This window comes from Nicotiana tomentosiformis, chromosome 8, assembly GCF_000390325.3.
Source record: "Nicotiana tomentosiformis chromosome 8, ASM39032v3, whole genome shotgun sequence".
Taxonomy (NCBI): Eukaryota; Viridiplantae; Streptophyta; class Magnoliopsida; order Solanales; family Solanaceae; genus Nicotiana; species Nicotiana tomentosiformis.
In genome coordinates, this window is record NC_090819.1 from 73675172 (window position 1) to 73695113 (window position 19942).

At 37.8% G+C, this 19942-nt stretch overlaps 2 protein-coding genes across 4 annotated transcripts; one reads left to right on the top strand and one right to left on the bottom strand.

Moving 5' to 3' along the window:
• The first annotated feature begins 954 nt into the window (after positions 1-954).
• Positions 955-10029, top strand: LOC104089689 (protein MOS2). 3 transcript variants are annotated; one of them, XM_009594644.4, is made up of 3 exons: positions 955-2643; positions 9527-9592; positions 9680-9879. In XM_009594644.4, the coding sequence occupies exon 1, from the start codon at positions 1146-1148 to the stop codon at positions 2580-2582; it is 1437 nt and encodes a 478-aa protein (XP_009592939.1). In that variant the 5' UTR covers positions 955-1145; the 3' UTR covers positions 2583-2643; positions 9527-9592; positions 9680-9879. The 3 variants fall into 3 exon arrangements, with proteins under 3 accessions (XP_009592939.1, XP_018624146.1, XP_009592938.1); XM_018768630.3 differs by lacking the exons at positions 9527-9592; positions 9680-9879 and adding an exon at positions 9889-10029; XM_009594643.4 differs by having other exon boundaries at positions 9527-9879.
• Positions 10030-10122: 93 nt separating this feature from the next.
• On the bottom strand, positions 10123-16132 carry LOC104089688 (cytoplasmic tRNA 2-thiolation protein 1-like). The gene is made up of 10 exons (XM_009594642.4): positions 15968-16132; positions 15764-15878; positions 14587-14729; positions 13546-13665; positions 13065-13177; positions 12877-12969; positions 12708-12748; positions 11141-11207; positions 10897-11008; positions 10123-10480 (listed from the first exon to the last, which is right to left on the bottom strand). The coding sequence occupies exons 1-10, from the start codon at positions 16055-16057 to the stop codon at positions 10316-10318; spliced, it is 1059 nt and encodes a 352-aa protein (XP_009592937.1). The 5' UTR covers positions 16058-16132; the 3' UTR covers positions 10123-10315.
• Between the last annotated feature and the right edge of the window lie 3810 nt (positions 16133-19942).

Sequence of the window (19942 nt, forward strand, 5' to 3'; positions counted from 1 at the left end):
AGATCAGGCCAAACTCTTTCAGCCCGAACCTGTTCGGCTAAAACTACTCCAAAATAACCACCCGATGACTGAGGGATATCCCTGCTTTGCGCAACCTCATTATTGCAAACGTCTTCAGCCTTGACGTACATTTCCAATATTTTTATCAAAAAAAATTCCCGATATTCATCCGGAGTCTCATAATTTCATCATACTCGATGTTAAACTCAGCATAACAAGCAACCCCTTACGGAGTGACAGAATACGGATATCTTCCGGTTACTTTAAGGTTCACCGAACGTTTGCTCATACTCATTTTTTTTTACATAACAACGATACCAATCTATCATACTCCATTGTAATTGGCAACCTAACATGACACTGTGAAGATAAACTATAACTTACTGAGTTATTCGCCACTACGACCTCACCCCCCAATATAATAAAACCCTAATTCTTCGCTCTTCAGACATTATGATAAAATGCAAAACAACTTAACGAAGAAAAATTTAACAAGACTTGAAAATTTTTCTCAATGAATTTTTACAAAATCCTTAACGTCTTTAAATAAGGCAATGCCCAATCTGGGGGTCGAATTTTTTGAGATATAGCGCCTTAAATAATGGCGTTATACCCATTTGAATTATTGTTATGTCAGTTAAGCGCATAATAATTATTGGTGGGCCAACAAAATATGTATAGCGATTAATAGACGGCGCTATACCTAGTTATATCGCCATTATAAAAGGTGCTATATGTATAACGCCCTTTTAAAGGGCGCTATACCTTAACGGGCAAACGGCCGTTAAGGCGCTATATGTATTTTGGGCACTAACTTTTTTTTTTCACCTATTTTTGTGTCTCGAATCCAAAAATGCATTATTTTGGTTCCGGACTCGTAATTACTTGGCTAAACGCAACACGCAAAAACTATAGTACTAGTAAACTGCTTGTTAATACACCAAAGTTATATAATCACACACAAATCCAATTTCATTCCAAAGTGGCTAAGGTTTTGTACCGCATTATCACCTTTTAACAAAGTAATAAACTCCTTCGAATCAACTCACACATCAACCATTCCGCTATTGGTTACCCCTTTCTCCGGTTTTGGGCAAATTCGCCGACGTTGAAGTTTCCGATCGCCGACTCCGATTCATGCGACAATGAAGCTTTCGTTTTCTCTCTCTTCAAAGCCATCTTCAAACCTAAAAAAGCAGCCGCCGTCTTCTTCTCAGACCTTCCCCTCCAGCGATGATCCCCGCAACAACTCCACCACCCCCACTGATAAAGAGTACGTCACTGAATTCGACCCATCCAAACCTCCGGCGAGTTCCACCAAAGACGCACTCATAATACCTCCAAAACCTAACGAATGGCGCCCTATCAAACGGATGAAAAATCTTGAACTCCCTCTCCAACCCGCTTCCGCCGCTTCCGCGGATCAACCGCTCCAATTCGAACTTGACACTGGCGGCACTGCTGTCGATCCGTCGTCAGATTCCATCTCTTACGGCCTCAATCTCCGCCAATCCGAAAACCCTAACCCTAACCCTAACCCCAGCCAAATGATTGATCCAATGGCGCGTCAGTTTAAAGAAGATATGAAGAGGTTACCAGATCACAACGGGATAGATGAATTTACTGATATGCCGGTGGAGGAGTTTGGGGCTGCCTTGTTAAAAGGTTATGGGTGGGTTGAAGGTAGAGGGATAGGTAGGAATGCTAAAGAAGATGTTAAAGCTGTTGAGTATAAAAGGTGGACAGCAAAAGAAGGCATTGGATTCACACCTGAAATACCAGAACCAAAACAAAGTAGTAAGAAGGATGAAGGAGGTGTTAAGGGAGATCATAGTGATGTTAATTGTGGGAAGAAAGATAGGGAAAAGGGAGGGAAAAGAATATACGTAGGGAAGGAAGTGAGGGTAGTGAGAGGAAAAGATATGGGAATGAAAGGAAGAGTTTTGGAGGTGAAAAGCGATGGGGATTTAGTAATTTTAAAGCTTGCGAAACGAGACGAAGAGGTGAAACTTCAGGCACGGGACGTGGCTGAATTGGGTTCAGTGGAAGAGGAGAGGTGTTTGAAAAAGTTGAAAGAATTGAAGATTAGAGGAGAAAAGAGTTATAGTAATGATGGGGTTAGAAAGCAGTCTTTTGATGGTAGAGGTAGAGATGAAGCAACAACGGAGCGGAAAAAGGACAGCAGAAGAAGTAGAGATGAAAGGAGTGATAAAGTATCTTGGCTTGCTAGTCACATTAGAGTTAGGATTATAAGTAGGGATTTGAAAAGGGGAAGGTTGCATCTACAGAAAGGGGAAATTATGGATGTGGTAGGGCCGACGACTTGTGATATATGTTTGGATGAAACTAGGGAGTTGATACAAAGTGTGGATCAGGACTTGCTTGAGACAGCTCTGCCAAAGCGTGGTGGTCCCGTTCTGGTTCTGTATGGTAGGCACAAAGGTGTTTATGGACACTTGGTTGAGAAGGATAGTGAGAATGAGACTGCAACTGTCCGAGATGGTGATACGAAGGAGTTACTCAAAGTGCGACTTGAACAAATTGCTGAGTATACTGGAGACCCGAGCTATATTGGTTATTGATCCAGTCCTTGTGAGTAGAATTTGGCATTGGCATGATTAGGAGTTACTATTCAAACCAACGGTATTGAAAGTTTTACTTCCCTGGCCTCTCATGTTATATAAAAGTACTCATTATCTTTCGTTGTTATTCGTATAAGTGCTTTGAAGGCTGTGTTCTCTTCGTTGAATTACTTGTAATTTTGATGCATGTATAAGCTGCTGCTAATATGTTTTCTTTTAAGCACTTTTAGTTATTGATAATTCAGTCATTTCATTTTTTTCCTCATCTTTGAAGCTGTAACAACTCTTCTGTGTTTGTTCTACACTATTGCTTTCAATCTAATTAACCACTGACTATAGCAAACTAACCATTGGAGTTGCTTGAACCAAACTAGCCTCCATAAGTTTTTTGATTCTTAGGTGAAACAATTGATGCACAAGTGTGTTCCAACTTTATTCACTAGTTGGACATGTAAGAGAATCCTTAGAATCAGTATTGGAGATGATAGTGGTAGCAATGTTGGAGCTCCTAGACTGTTCTTATCCTCCATCTTGTATGGAGTCACTGACTGCAGCGCCGGTACTTATCCCCAAGCTTGGTGACAAAATTGGAAAAAACAAAAAACCAAGTGGAGAGGACTCAGTTTATGCTGTGGGTCAAGGCATAGGAAATGTAACAACTATATCCTACTAGAAATCTCATAGGAATGCATTGCAGCACTCAGCTGATTGTGAGCAACTTCTTCAAACCCAGGAACAATCAGCACGCATCTTTACTTCCGGAAAAAATTTCCTTTACTAACCAGTGTTTACCCATTAAAAGACATGGTATCTTCTTGCTATAAATTGACCGAATGTGTCTCATATGGAAGCTTTATTCCATTTTTTTTATCCCAGTCAAATACAGGTCTTTGCTATGATGTCTTCACGTCTAGCAAACCACAGAAAGATCTGACATTCTTAATTTGCAGGGACTTTCTTAGGCAGTATGCTGATATTTGTTAAGCATGCTTGGATATGGCATGCAGCTAATTAATTAAGTGAACTCGCTCAGCATACATCAGTGTCTTATTTTCCCATCCTCTGGTTCTGCTAATGATATCCTCAACTAGTTCATGTTGGCTTAGTTGTTCAGCTTGCTAGAAGTAGAGGTACTCTGATGGTAGTTGCTATAAGCAAACCAATCAATCCAACCAAGTCTTCCTTCCTCATTTGATACTCGTGAAACATAAGCACAATTCTTTTGCAAGTTTCAACTTAAGTCTTAAAGCTCTTGAAAATCATGCAGCAAGTCTTGATAAAGGGAATTGACAGCTCAGTGGGTCCAATATTGCCAAAACTGTGTGAATGTGTGTACTAGCTGTCTCTCTTGACATCTCTGATGAAAATCAGAAGTAGGAGCATGGAAGCTTATGTTGGTAAATGCCTATGAATACCTCCATTCCTAGTAGCAGTGAGCCGGGACGGATATGCTCCCCTGTCCAAGTCTCCAAGTCCTCAACTACAGCCAAATATCCCACTGGAGCACCATCTAGACACACTGAGAATCTTGTATTAGCTGACAAGTATCAATGCAATTGACAAGCAATTGGAGAAATTCAAATATGCCGAGTATAGCACCAGGATTCCCCAATTTATTATCTCATGTAGCTGCATGATGTCAATCCTTAGAGCACATTGTCCCACCCTCGTTTTGTTAGTTTCTCAGCTAGTTTCACTGGCTATTGCTTAGCAGATCAGCATAAACCTCTTTGCAGTCTATCATTAGTAGCTTTAGACATAACCTTATAGAGTTCATTACTACCGGCTATAGTTCTGAATACCATGTGTGCACCAGTGTCTAGGAGAGGAGTTAACAACATGTAACAGTTACGGATAAATTAGAAGTTAACAACAACGGAAATGAAATCGGAACACCCAAAATCCCAATTTGCTGTGAAAAAATTCATACATACACACTTCTGTTTCCGTCCTTACCTTTCTTCAAGTTGAAGAGAACTTCTTTGATTTCACTTGTTTGATATTTTGTGCAGCTTAACCTGCTCTTCAACATTCAATCTATTATGAATGAAATTCTGAAGGATGGCAAACTATGCATCTCGTTTGTCTTTTGATCTCAGATCGTAGAACCCAACGCCTTCTTTCTGAAAACCATTATTTTTTTTTCTTCTCAAAAACATTATCATCCTTCTGTTGAAGCCATCTAACCTTTGCATTTGATTTATAAGATTGTTTTAGTCTAAAATAAATCTGCACGTGGAAGATAGCTTGCCAAAAAAGTACTCTGGATCTCCTTTCTTGCACAAGTTGGACATGCTTAAATTATCTAGGGACACTTCAATGTCTATTCTAGAAGTGGTATGGTGGGTTAGATGAAAGGAAAGAAATTCTAGAGTTTGTGAAGATATGAAGGACAATGTAGTTAATCTACAATTCAAGTGTATATTTTTGCTTAGTGTTTGGTGCAATAGGGTGGCAGAAATGAGAATGAAGGTGGCAGAAATGAGGATGTTGAGATGAATGTGCGGGCATACCAGGATAGATAAGATTAAGAACGAAGATATTGGGGACAAGGTGCGTGCGGCCCCGTGGAGGACAAAGATGCGGGAAGCGAGGCTTAGACGGTTCGAGCATGTGAAGAAGAGAGACATTGATGCCCTAGCTAGGAGGTGTGAGAGGTTGGCCTTGGTGGGTTTGAGGAGAGGTAGAGGTTAGGCCAAAGAAGTATTGGGAGAGGTGATTAGGCAAGACATGTCGTTGCTTCAGCTTATCAAGGACATGACTCTTGATAGGAGGGTGTGGAGGTCGAGAATTAGGGTAGAAGGTTAGTGGATAGTCGTGTGTTTTCCTTGTCCATGGCAGTAGTATTAGTATTAGTTTTGTACTTTCTTATTTTTCGATTTCTATTACTATCTGTTGTTTCTTTCGCTTCGGTTTTCTTGCTATCTTGTTGATATTACTGACTGTTGTTACTGCTTCCTTTTTTCATTGTTCCTTGAGTCGGGGGTCTATCTGAAATAGCCTCTCTACCTCTACCCTTCTTGGACCCCACTTGCGGGATTACACTTTGTTGTTGTTGTTGTTGTTGTTGTTTTGGTGCAATAGGGCTACAACTAAGTGTATTAGAGCCGGATTCCATGATTGACTTTTTCAGTTCTTTTTTACACACTATAAAGTTCCTTTTGGATGTACTGTTCCACGACATTCCCGTAGTGCTGGTTTTTTACATCAATAATATCCTTACATTACCTATAAAAAAAAGCTTGCCTCTCCTGCTGAACAGTGTTTCGGTCTAAAGGCTTTTTGCAAAGCTGCTTTTGCAATTTGCCGTAGCTGGGCTCTAGCTTATGTGACTCTTGACGCTGTACAACCAAATTGGGTCTCTTGGAAATGTTTAAACACCTTTTTGCCTTAAATTTTCTCTATAGTTTCAATAAAGCTTTCCAAGACTTAGGTTGATCCCATGGATTCCAGTTTTATTGGTGATTCTTCCTTTTCCTGTTCTTGGGATCTAGGTATATTAAAAGGCCTAGCAAGATCCTTCACATCAGTATCCTCTAAGCAATCGTTAAAAACTTGCAAAGTTTAATAATGAAAAATAGCGCCGCTTCTTTTCCCTCTACACTTATGATTTTAGATCCCTTGGCAAGATCCAAAGGAGAGACCAATTGGCCGATGTGAGGTGTTACCTTAAAACTCTCCTTCCAGGTCATTTCTGGAGCCGTATATGATATGCGGAGTAAACAATGACATGGTGCATCCATTCTTCAGATGAAAAGTGATGGCTTGCAAAGACTAGCAGTAATTGTACTCTTTATTACCACCGTGTCCCACACAAAATATAGCCTTAGCCAGTTTTATCAAAGGCGCGTTTAAAGCAGGCTTAAGCCCTTAAACAAGGCACAAAATATGTTGAGCGCTTTGCCTCCCTTAGCGGGCACTTCAGTGTCGTCATCAAGGCTTTAAGACGTACTTTTCCTTGCTAATGAACATAATTATGAAGGGGCAACACTAAACAGTTGATAACACGGGCCTTAACCTGTCCACTCTCTTTTGCTGAAAAATGAATTGACTTAGTCCGATAAGATAATAAAGCTGCTATAAGCTCCATTAATGTTGTGATTATTTATACCATCTCAACTTCCATATCTATGAGCAAGAATACTAGCAAAGCTTTGGGGAGAATTCAAGCTCAAGTCATCACTCAAGCTAGGGAATGGGGCTCATATCTCTTTCTGGAGAGATAAATGGCTAGGGACAGAGGTCTTGAAATATGAATTTCCAGCTTTAGTTTTACTTGCTAGTAATAAAGATGCAACTATCTCACATTATTGGCAAAATAGTGCTTGGGCTCCACATTTCAAAAGGGACATCCTTTGGGAGTTGAATGATCTGCTAGGTTTGCTCAATAAATTATCAAGTGCTAATGTCAAATATCAACTCCCAGGTGCTGGATAGGTTGGAATGGGTGAATCAAAAGAGAGAATCTATATTGTCAAAAGAGGATATGATAATCTATGCTCCAACAAGGAATTGATGGACAAATGGCCATGGAAGCTTATATGGAAAACAAAACTACCTAAAAAGTAGTTGGTTTTATGTGGACAATATTGTATGAAGCTTGTCTTACTCAAGACAATCTTAGCAGAAGGATTATACCGACTGTGAATAGATGTTATATGTGCCAGGTGGAATCTGAGAGTGAGGCATCTTTTTTTGCACTATTCAGTAGTAGCTGACAATTGGAGAATGTTTTGGTCTTGCCTGGGTTATGCCAAACAGTATTAAGGAAGCTTATGCGAGTTGGTGTCATGGAGAGTTGGGAAATCCATCAAAATAACTTGGTCAATGGTATCTGGTGCTATTTTTTGGAGTATTTGGAATGAAAGGAATCATAGATATTTTGATGGGATTTCAACTCCCAACCACACCCTTGAAGCCACTTGTTTAATTAACTTATTTAGTTAGTTCAATCAGGCCCTTGTAACTAGTGTCACTTTTTCTGGATTTTGTCTGCTCCTTAGTTGTCCTGTAAGTTTTTGTATATGACTTGTAATTCTTGCTATGCATCTTCTTGATGCCATTTAATGAAATTCCCTTCATCAAAAAAATAAAAATAGTGCACCCAAGGGTGTGGCCTAGTGGTCAATGAAGTGGGTGAGAACCATGAGGTCTCAGGTTCAAATCCTAGCGGAGGCAAATATTAGGTGACTTCTTCCATCTATCCAAGCCTTGGTGGATAGAGTTATCTGGTACATATTGCTGGTGGGAGGTGGCAGGTATCCCGTGGAATTAGTCGAGGTGCGCGCAAGTTGGCCCGGACACCACGGTTTTTAAAAAAAAAAAAAATACTACTCTATCTGTTCAAATTAGATGAGGTACTTTCCTTCTTAATCGGTTCCAAAATAAGTGACACATTTCTAAATTTGAAAATAATTTAACTTTAAACTTTCATTTTACCTATTTTACCCTTAATGAGAAACTTTTATTACCACACAAATGTCATGGTCCCACGAAACTTTTACCCCTTAAGCTTTTAAGACCACAAGTTTCAAAAGTTTTTATTTTCTTAAACTCTGTGCCGAGTCAAACTACCTCATCTAAATTGAAACGGAGGGAGTAGCAATATTTTCAGTTCTGTTTGGCATTCACAAATCCAATTGGAAGCTGCTTCCTTTGTATAAACATCTTATTTTCTAGTTGTTTTTTGGAAATCATTTTATCGAGCCGTGGAAAAAGCCTCTTGCAAAAATGCAAGGTAAGGTTGCGTACAATAGACCCTTGTGGTCCGGACCCCGCGCATAGCGGGAGCTTAGTGCACCGGGCTGCCATTTTTTATTTTATCCTCCTAATGGTCCAGTAACTTAGATTACTAATGATGCCCTTCACTGTATGATTAATTGGGGTAAAAAAAATAATCTTGCATTCCTTTATTATCTGACTTTACCAATTTAGCGAAGCATTTGAGAAAAGCGAAAGAAGAAAAATTTGAAGTTGATAAAAATAAATGTTACGAACAAGGAATTCAAGTAAACATTCAAGAGAGAGATTGAAAATAAGGATAGATTGGAAAAGAAGGGTTAATCTAATAATCAAACTAACATTCAATGACTAGATTAAAATCAAGGGGGAAGAGAATTGAACCGATACATGAAATTCCTTTCATAGGAGAATCAAACAGAGTTTCAATGAAGAGATACAAGGCTTCTTCCCTTTACACTCACAAGGAGCCTCAATATTTCAATCAACAAAAACTAATGAACTATAACCCTAGTGGCAAACTATTTATGCTTGGGATTACATTTGATTTAAGTAATTTACCAAAGTACCCTTAGAATTCATCTTAATTAAAATAAGCTAGAGGGGCTAAGGTCTCATTTATTTGCACTTAATGGAGGTCTGAATCTTAATCATCCAAATCCCAGTCCATAAGTCTTGTTCTCTTGTAAATAACCACTTAAAGCATATTGTAGACCTTCAAATCCTCTTAGATGATGGCTCTCTTAAGGTTTTTCAAGCTCTTAAAAGATGTTAGAAAGTCTCCAAGTTCATGAGTGCCAACTCGGGAGTTATCAGAAGTCCTAGCAGTTCACAATACATTTTTGAGATCAGTCGGCTCTTCCATTTACATTTGAGGTTCTTGGATTTTATTGTATGTGATATGTAGGATTTCAAGTGATTAGGGGAAAAAGTTGGAGTATGTACTTTGGGTTAGATTGATTTACTTTTGATGAAGGAAGGATGTACTACTAGTCCAAGAGGAGTTACATGATTATATTGTATGTCACAGAACTGCTTTTTGCTTGGTATTTTTAAAGGGGGATGTTGCCATGCAGAAATAAATATAATCTTATTATCTACATTTGAAATTGATCTAATGTAGTTTGATGTTCTGAAAAGCCCTAGGATGAGGCCTCTTGGCTATATTTTCATGTAAATTAACGAAGTTGGGATGGAATATGCAGGAAATGCTGGATCATTGTTAATGAAGGGGTGCGCAAGAAGTCATAGTCGCCGAAGAGGACTCCCATGTTTGCTAATACTCGATATGTTTTAACTCATGTTCATTGTACATTTGTTGAAAACCCATTGATAAACCCTTGAATTTCTTAACACAGAATTTTGTGGTGCGCGAGATGTCATAGTTGCCAAAGACGAGTCCCATGTTGCGCAAGAAGTCAGTCGCTGAAGAGGACTTCCATGTGGCTTATACTCCATATATTTTAGCTCATCTTCATTGTACATTTGTTGAAAATCCTTAGAGACCTTGAGTTTCTTAACTCTGAATTTCAAATTGATATGAGGCTTTTAATTTGTATTGCTCAAGTGTTACAGTGAGATAACGTGCTCTTGTTACGGAGAAGCTGTGGTTGTTCTATTCAGTATCCTTTGCAGTTGAATATACTAAAATATATTCAGTATCCTTTACATAGTTTTATAGGTGGAGGTGATGGAATTCTTATTCTAATTGGATCATTGATATATTGAAGTACTACAACAACAAAAAAAACCCCAGCTTAATCCCATAGTGATAAATTGAAGTACATAATTGAAAAGAACGTTATTAAAAGCTTTTGAATAAAATTGCAGGATGGACTTAGGAGGCTTCTTTCAGACCTCCATAAATGCAACAAACTCGGATACATAGTTAATGCAGTACCCTGAATTAAAGCCGTTCTTTTAGCTGTTTCAACCAAAGATCGCAATGATCACCACTGAGAATTCATACAACGATTATACAGTTATATGATGATTCAAAAGTCCAAGCTTCCACACTGTTTGCTCTGTAAATTTTGTGTTCCATTAGCTTGTTTCATATTAGTATTACGTTTGTTATCAAGATCTCGACTCCGCCCAATGCCTAACTTCGGCAAGCCACGATTGAGGCCCTCAAGCAAGACACATGCTTTGCACCATTTCTGCAGATTTACACGAGGAATGTACCAGTGAGGACTCAATTCAGTTAAATGCAACTACTAACAAGCAGTCCTTTTCTGTACAACTAGTAAGAACAAATATCGTTTATAACATGCCTACAAGAAGGAAAATCAAATTACAGCTAATGACAAGGAATCACTCACAGGAGCAGGGACATCAAATAAATCTAATTCAGCACGGATATAAAATTATTCAGAAGAAAGTTTAACCAGTCAAGTTGCTAGTGCATAGGAATTGATGTATCATAGTCCAATGACAGCACTTACGAGTTGCATCTTGAAGAAGTAATAACCAGTAAAGGGGAAAGCATACTGATCATCTGAACAAATTATACTTCAAGATAGATGCTAGAACTCGAGTATTGCAAAATGCAAGGCACTAGAAGAATCATCTTTACCTGGCTGGATATATAACCACATCTTTCACAATTTCCTTGTTCTGGCATCTTTGTAGAGGTGGAGATCCGAAAGTCCTCACCTGATTTGATAATGTCAAGAATGGCTCTTGGTCTGTCATCATGATTACATAGTTATTTGTCAAGAAAAAAAGCATTTTGCATCCACAGAAAGACTAATTTATACACCACAGAAAGCACTTTTAAAGAAACTTTCTTTTCTGGAAGACTTTCAATTGGGAACTACCTTATTCTTTCTAAATCTTTAATGAACTCACGAGCAAAGCCACGGTAAGCATTAGGGGAATAAATACCTGCATTTTCATAACAGCTAACTTTTTAGGATGATGCACAAGGATATGACAAGCTAAAACAAATTAGTAAGATGACTTCAGTATTGGATCATATGGCATCTAAAGGAAACAAGCACTTGCTGCTGCCACTCATTCCAGACAATTATATTGAAAATATGTTTGACACATGCAGTAGAGATGAAGCCTCAACGACATTGAATGCTCGGACCTTCACAATACATACGTGAAAGAAATGTCCCACAACCAGGAATGAACGTAAAACCATAATCAATAGATGGGCAAAGGGCTGGCATGGGTAAAAAGTTCAAATATTATAATACAGCTAAGTTGCTCCGACACGGCAGTTTAGGTGCCGTACCTGTGTCGACACGACACTAGTATGGGTGTGGGTATGGGATCCGTATCGGATTTGGTCAAACAATTTGGGTACTTTGACCGCGACGGACGGGAAAATTCGAGATGAGATACAATTTGATTCTCGAAATCAGAACCAAAACTAGGGTAAATTTGAAGAAAATAGCATATCTATCTAGGAAATCAATCCTTTACTTAACTACAAGTTGAGAATAAACAAGAAATCCACACTTTACAAGCTATACATAAGTATTCCACAAAATTTCTCATAATTATATATTTTTATATTTTTGAATTATTTTTAGCCGGATCCCAGCACCCATATCTGTACTAGGATCCGGTGTCACCGAATCTTAGAATTTACATCTCGAAGGTCCGACCTCTAGATCTGCACCCGTGTCGAACACCCGCACCCGTGTTCGAGCAACTTAGTAATACAGACATTATATGCATGTCATACAAGAAAATTATTACCAATAGATGATCATTAATTGGTCAACTCTCACAGAGCTTAAGAGTAAAATCTTGTCGATTTATTATTATACTGAGATTGATAAAGAAGAGCTCTAACAATAGTTTGAAGAAGTGAAGCAGTTGGCCGAAAAATATCACATTATGGAACAATACAAGGTAGTATTAGGTCTATACTGGTGGATCTTCACACCAAAAAATGTTAAGAAAGACGTCAACTTTTTGCTACAGACTAAGCTAAAAAGTAGATCAATCATAATGTGGTTGGGAAGTACTTGGGTAGTTCAGATGTTGCTACTTTCATATATTCTAGACAAAATATATCTGAAATGCATTTTTGTAATGTAGATAGTATATGGTACATGACTATCATTTTGTTCAGTAAAGGGCATATAGAATTACCAGATGTGGAGAGAAATTTTTAATACTGAACTATTCTAAGATGTAGCAATTTTAAGACATGTTCATACTGTCACTTTCTCTCAAAAACCTCTTTAACAACACCTGCGCTTCTTTCTATTGTAAAGGAGGGAAAGAAAGAATAAGGTGGACCAGCATGCACACAACACACAATAAAGAGCTTCAACAAAGAGAACGGAAATAATAACAGCAAATAAAGAAGACCGGAAGTCCTAGAACTAGAACTGAATGTTGACGGAAAGAGAATACACTTACACTCTGTAGAGAAGTAGTCCAGCTTTTTAAAGTATGCGTACGTAAACAGCAAGTTAAGGTAAGACAATCATAAGTGATCACAATCAGAAAACTAAGATTTAACTGAGGAAGAAGCAGCTCCTTGGGGGATATAGTAAGGGGTAGCCTAATAAAACCTAGAAAAGGATATATGACAATTTCCTTCTCATATGTGTATTTGAAAGGCTTGCATCTTGGTATTGGCCCGTCTTCTCCAGTAATTATAGATGTGCATCTACTCAACCTGGTTTGTTAGAGGTAAAAGGCCTATCAATAATTTGGGGAAGGAAAAGAGGAAGAGAATCTTAAAAGAGAACTAAATTGCATTTTTTCTTTTACCTTGCAATATCACCTCGTAAAATATTTAAAAGGACTGTTTCAGCAATATCATCTGCATTATGTCCGGTAACAAGCTTGTCTACCTTTAGCAACGCAGAACCTCGATCAAGAGCCTTACAAACAAAAACTAATCACTGTCATATATATATTACCAGTTTCGAAGAAGAAGTTTCAAGAAACTGCAACTTCTAGGGGAATGGAAAGTATTCCAAACATATTTACTACAAGAAGAATGCAAAGAAAGCAACTTCAGGAGACTGGACTAAGCTTGGTCACTCTAAGTAAAAAACAGAAAACTATGTCAGCCACAGAATAGAATTCCACATATTTCAAAACTTAGTTTGTACTCTTGCATGTACCTTATATGCAATGACATATACTACATAGAGATTGCTGGGAAGGTGCGAAATGTGTGTCCAGACGTTGGAGACATTTATGAAAAATATAATCCTTAAACCCAAATGCAAGTATGTCAAATTACCTGCCGACGAAAAACACCACAAAATGTGCAATTATTCTTCAAGCCTATCAATTTCACTATTTCATCCATTGTCCAACCATACAATTCGCTGTAGGAAACTACTTTTAGAGGAAGTCCATACTGAAAAGAGAAGACAACAATAACACTGTCACAATAAAATTGAGTGGATATAGAGGCTAAAAATTAGTCAAAAAATCAAACTCATCTAGTGTAGAAACTCTAGATGCTGCAATGCCATCTTAACACCCGGAAAATGACAACTACAGATGCTAATGTGATGCTAAAGTAGCAATTTAAAATTATACTGGACGAACACCATCATTAGAGGAGAAAAAAGCTATAGTCAGAGAACCAAGAGATATTGGTGGAAGATGTGGGCTTCTCAATTTAGAATAAACAACTACACCCCAAAACCAAGTTAGTTGGATCGACTATATGAATCCTCACTATCCTAAGCCAGAGAATGTTTGGACATAGCAAGTTCCTATTGAATGTTTGCTGACCCTGGAAGTATAAAAGAGTCGCGATCATATACTTTTACATTGTCCTTCTGTCATGAAAGTGCAGATGAAATTGTCTGTTACCATGCAAGAACCATTCTTGACTTAGCTACTTTGAATGAGATGGTTCAAGCTAAGATGCTGGTAAAGGAAGAGAGGTAAAACTTTGGGATTTTTCTGCTGTTTGACAATAATATAGGAAGAATAGCAGCAACAACTGCAATATTTCATATTTGAAGTTCGTTATGACTAGTTTAGGCACTATGGTTTACAAAAGACAAGGTTCCATTCACCTCCATCAAAGGATTGTAACATCTAGCACAAGATGGCTAAAAACAAGCTATGTCCTAAGACATACACAGACTATGTTGGTCAAGTTAAGAAAAACACGCGAGATAAGCTTGGCGTTCATGCAGTTTTGCTCTCATAGGTTAGCGAGAAAAGCCAAAGATAAAGATGAAGCATAGGATAGATTACAGAGTTAGTTGTTATTTAACGAGACCTATGATTTAAACTGACAGCTTTAAAAGATTTTCCATGCCTGTAATTCATTTCTTTTGACTGTTTCAAGAGAGTCGTCTCTGTAACCAGTTATGCCTTCATCCACTGATAGTAAGAAGAGATCCAATCCATATTTGTGTCTACAGTTCAACTCTGACATTACATATGCAAGCACTGTTGAATCTGCAAAAAAAAAGATTGCCATCACAATTGAGGCTAATTCATCACGTACGAAAGAAAGCATGCTTAAAATGAACCAGCAACTTTCACATATGGAAAATATTTTGTGCAGCAACCAAGGGTGTGGCCAGCGGTCAATGAAGCGGGAGGAGAACCATGAGTTCTAAGGTTCAAGTCCTAGTAGAGACAAACACAAGGTGAATTCATCACATGTGTCTAAGCCTTTATGGGCAGAGTTACTTGATAACTGTGTTGTTTGGAGATAGCAGATATCTGATGGAATAGTCGAGTTGTACGTGAGCTGGACGGACACCATCATCATTAAAAAAGAAAAACATTCTACCCAATTCCAATTAAAAGAGCAGCTCTCCACTATGGGGCAATTTACAACAACACATTAACCGGGGTGAAGACGTACCAATTTCGACAAGCTTAACAAGGCTTGCAATATACAGTAAAGATCCATGCTTAGTAGTAAGTGATAGTGGATTGTTTTAGAACATTCACAAGAGAGTAAAGAAGGGTAATACTACTCTCTCCATTCCAATTTATGTGACATGATTTGAATCGGCATGAAGTTTATGAAAGAAATAAAGACTTTTTGAAACTGGTGTCTAAATCATTCCATAACATTTGTGTAATTCTAAAAGTCTTTAATTAAGTATAAAACGGGAAGTGTAACGTTAATTGTTTCCAGTTATAGAAATATGTCATTCCTTTTGGAATAGATTAATACGGAAATAGTGTCACTATATGTTAACAATTTTTTGTCCATGATGGTATAAAAACTTTAAAGTTTTGGTCGAAGGTATCGACTATATTTAAAAAGAAAAAGAAGACTTTTAAAACTTGGGTCTTAAAAGTTTAAGTAGTAAAAGTTTTGTGGTGCATGCAATTTGTGTGTGGTTAGATAAGATTCTTAAGGTAAAATGGATAAAATGAAGAGTGTAAAGTTAAATTATTTCTAATTGTAGAAATGTGTCATTCTTTTTGGAACGAACTAATAAGTAAAGTGTGTCTATCTTATATTAGCTCACCTTTTCCACCGGAAGCTCCAATAGCTATACGTTCCCCAGGCTTGAAAAGCTGGTTATCCACAATAACCCTATGAATCTCATCTTCAAACACTGCGTAAAAACACTCCCTGCATATCTTTTGGGAAAAAAGAATAAAACTTTAGCTCTTCAAAATGAGAAAAGGAAAAAAAGAAGAACAATGAAGAGGAGGGAGCGTCAGAGTACTTGTTCAAGGGTTTTAGGGCGTTTAAGCGCGGCGCGTTTTTCGTTACAGAGGGTACACAGTCGGCCCCTTGGCTTCGCCGCCTTCTCCATCTTTTACGCTAACTAACCACCAATCTGATCTCAGGCCGTCCCCGGTGTAAGCATCTAGCCATCTATATTCAGTTGTCCCGCTATTTCAATGGCTAATTGCCCAACCAAAAAAAAAAAAAAAAAAAAACACATACAAGAGAAAATGACAAAAATGGTCTCATATGTTTGAAGTAGATTCAAAATAGTCCTTTAAATAGCGTCTTAGCATTTTTTTAGTCCTTAAAGTTTGTGAGCATTGCACTTTTTATTTCCGTCAAATGTTTAACAAATTCTTGATTGTTAATTTTAATAAAAAAACAAATTAACGAGAACTCATATTTGGATGTTCATTTTCTATCGTTTCTACTATTTTTTGATATATTTTCATATGTCAAGTGTAGTATAGTGTTGCAATTTCTAGGATTTGGCAAAACTTTCTCCCTACTAATAGTTTAAAACAGTTTCAGTTAAATCTAACAGTCATGATTATTAAATATTGGACGAATACTAAAAGTACTTTTAGCAAACTTACAAGGCTATAATTGTACAAGAATATTTTAAGAGACTATTTAAACCTACCTAAAAAGGGACGTCATTTGCTCCACTCACGACAAAAAAAATGGTATTCCGTCTGTTCCAATTTATGTGGCACTATTATTTTAGTCAGTACCAAAAAAATATGGTATTTTCTTATTTAGAAATAATTTATTTTTAAAATTTCTACTTTACTCTTAATGAAGTCATGCACACGCACAAGCGCGCGCACCCCCCCTCCCCCCAATATTTACCGCCATATGGGTCGAGACAAATACCGTCATATTTACCAAATGGAGTACAATAACATGTACAATGGTGTCACGACCAAAAATTCCACCTTAAGGATCATGATAGCACATAATTCCTAAGACTAGATAAGCCTATCACATAATGAGATCAACAGAAAATACCAACTTAAATATTAATGAAAGTTGAAGAGTGTCATAATATGACCAAAAGCGGAATACAATAGTCATAAATCTCAAAATTCAGTAATACTGAGTCATAAGCTCTACAAGAAATACATGATAAGTATCAAAGTGTACACCATTATTTGGAATACATAAACAATATTAAAGCAACTAAAGAGGGTGACTCTGAGGCCTGCGAGCCGAACAACATGCATACCTTGAAATCTCCAGCAACTAGGGATCAACTCACTAACGACCAGCACGCTCTGGGGGTACCTGGATCTGCACAAAAATATATAAAAGCGTAATATGAGTATACCACAGCGGTATCCATTAAGTATCAAAACTAACCTCGGTGGAGTAGTGACGAAATTCAAGTCAAGACACCTAGACAAATACCTTGTATAGAATATCATAATAAAACTAAATAATAGAAAGTATAACCAAATAAATAGCAACAAAGAATAGACATGTGATAACACAACAAAGTGACCAAAATACGTAAAACACAAAGTGAAATCACTTAAGGAAAATAATGACATGTTCAAATCATCAACCGTTTCAACACAAGAATAACAACAAGAATCACCATAAAATGCCACATAACATAATCACAAATCACCCTTATGATGTCGCATGAGCTTCACATGAAATATTTCCCTTATATAGCTACACACGCATAAGCCCCCTTATCTCGCCGCGTGTGCATGACAATGAAGTATTTTCCCTTACTTGCAATACGCGCATAAGCCCCCTTATCTCGCCGCATGCGCATAAATAACACCACCCTTATGTCGCCTTATGCACATCTCGCCACCCTTATACTCAACACAAGAACAATCACCCGCATCACACGTACACATGCGCCACAATATTAATACCAAAGTCACAACAAGATATAACCCACGACTTAACAATAATGTTGTAATGACCCGACCGATCGCTTTGTATATTATAGCCATGTTCCCCTATTTATTGCCTCTTCTATGTGTGTTTGTGGTTACGCTACTTGTCGGGGTGATTGGTTGGTTTCAGGTGAGTTTTGGATTGATTTGGGACACTTAGTCCCTGAGTTAAAGGCCCTAATTATAAGAGTTGATCGGAGTTTGACTTTTATGTAGACGACTCCGAAATTGTATTTTGATGGCTCCAATATCTTCGTATGGCAATTTTTTACTAAGGCTTATGTCCGAATGTTGATTTGGAGGTCCGTAGGTTGATTTAATACTTTTTGGAGAAAGTTGGAATGTTGAAAGTTTGGAAGGTTGAGAGGTTTGACCGATGGTTGACTTTATTGATAGCATGCCCGGATTGTGATTTCGGGAGTTGGTATATGTCCGATGTATCATTTGGGGCTTGCATGCAAAATTTTAGGTCATTCAGAGTTGTTTAGGCTTGTTCGGTGCAAATTTTGAATTTGAAAATGTTCATTAGTTCATTTGGCTTGAATTGAGGTACGATTCATAGTTTTGATGTCATTTGGTGTGATTTGAGGCCTCGAGTAGGTTTGTGTTATATTTTGGGATTAGTTGGTATGATTGGACGGGGTCCCGGGGGCCTCGGGTATGTTTCGGATGAGTTTCAGGCCATTTCTACATGTTTTGGAACTGTTGGTTCGCGAAGTGAAGGTCGCTTCCATGAAGGTTTGGGTGCAGTGATCTTCGCAATCGTGCTAGTATGGACGCATTCGCGTAGAAGGGAGTTCATCAGGGGGGGGGAGCAGACTAACTAGTAAGCCTTCGCGATCACGTAAGGCTTCCCGCATTCGTGTTGTGGCAAGGTGGTCACGCATCACGTTCGCGACAGGACGCTCGCGTTCGCGTAAGCCAATTCTGGGGCACTTCGTGATCACGACGTAGGTCTCGCGATCACGAAGTATAACACCTGGGCAGATTATATAGTACTCTATTTTGAGGGGTTGGTTTATTTTAACATATTTTGAATTATAAAGCTCGGTTTTGGGCGATTTTGGAGGGGAGTTTCATGATTTGGATCAGGGTAAATATTTTTGACTCAGATTTGTCCATTATTCATGATTCCATATTTATTTTTATCATTTAATTGGTGATTTGAATTGGAAAAATTGGGATTTTAGTAAAAACTTTTCTAAAGTATAAAATGAGGATTTGAAGGTCGATTTGAGGTCAAAATTAGATGATTTTGGTGTGACCGGACTCGTAATTGAATGAGTTTTCATAATTTGTGAGTTATACCGGGTTCTGGGGTGTGGACCTGGGGTTGACTTTTTGATTTTCGCTAAAGACTGAATCTTTATTATTCGAAATTACTTTCTATGACTTTTATTTATGATATTAAGTTATTTTGGCTAGATTCGAGCCGTCCGGAGTTAGATTTGCGTGGGAAGGGCTTATTAGTGAATTGATTTAGCTTGTTCAAGGTAAGTATCTTATCTAACTTTGTATGAGAGAACTACCCCTTAGGATTTGGTTTGATTGTACTATTTAAATCATATGGAAGACGTGTACATGAGGTAACGAGTGTGCACACGAGCTTTTGAAGATGTTAATCACATGTATTTAAAGTGCGAATTTGTCTGGTTTAGACTCTTAGGATAATCACATGTATTTAATTGAAGTTGTTATCATTTGTTCCACCTTTTATTGTCAAATTTATTCTTACATGCTTTAATTAAAGTCGTCATTACGTGTTCTAGTTTCCATTGTCGTGGTTGCTCTTACATGCATTATTAGTAGTTGTTGTTACATGCCATTATTTTCGTTGTTGAGTTATTTTCATGCATTTAGTCGTAGTTGCTATTTCATGCTATCACTTGAAGTGTTAAGTTTATGTTTTGCACTTAAATTAGAAGTTGACATTTCACGGGAATATTTTCATTGTTGAATTATTGAAGTTGTAGTTGTGAAAGCTATTAACACATTGGGGTTGAAGTTATTGATTATTGGGGTATCTCTCCTTGATGAGTTAGTTCTCGTTCACT

Coding starts and splice junctions, on each gene's coding strand:
- LOC104089689 (XM_018768630.3), top strand. CDS start 1,146: ATGAAGCTTTCGTTTTCTCTCTCTTCAAAGCCATCTTCAAACCTAAAA.
- LOC104089688 (XM_009594642.4), bottom strand. CDS start 16,057: ATGGAGAAGGCGGCGAAGCCAAGGGGCCGACTGTGTACCCTCTGTAAC. Junction 13,666..14,586: donor TCAAAAGAAATGAATTACAG/GCATGGAAAATC, acceptor TTCTCTTTTCAG/TATGGACTTCCTCTAAAAGT. Junction 10,481..10,896: donor GTGGTTATATATCCAGCCAG/GTAAAGATGATT, acceptor GTAAATCTGCAG/AAATGGTGCAAAGCATGTGT.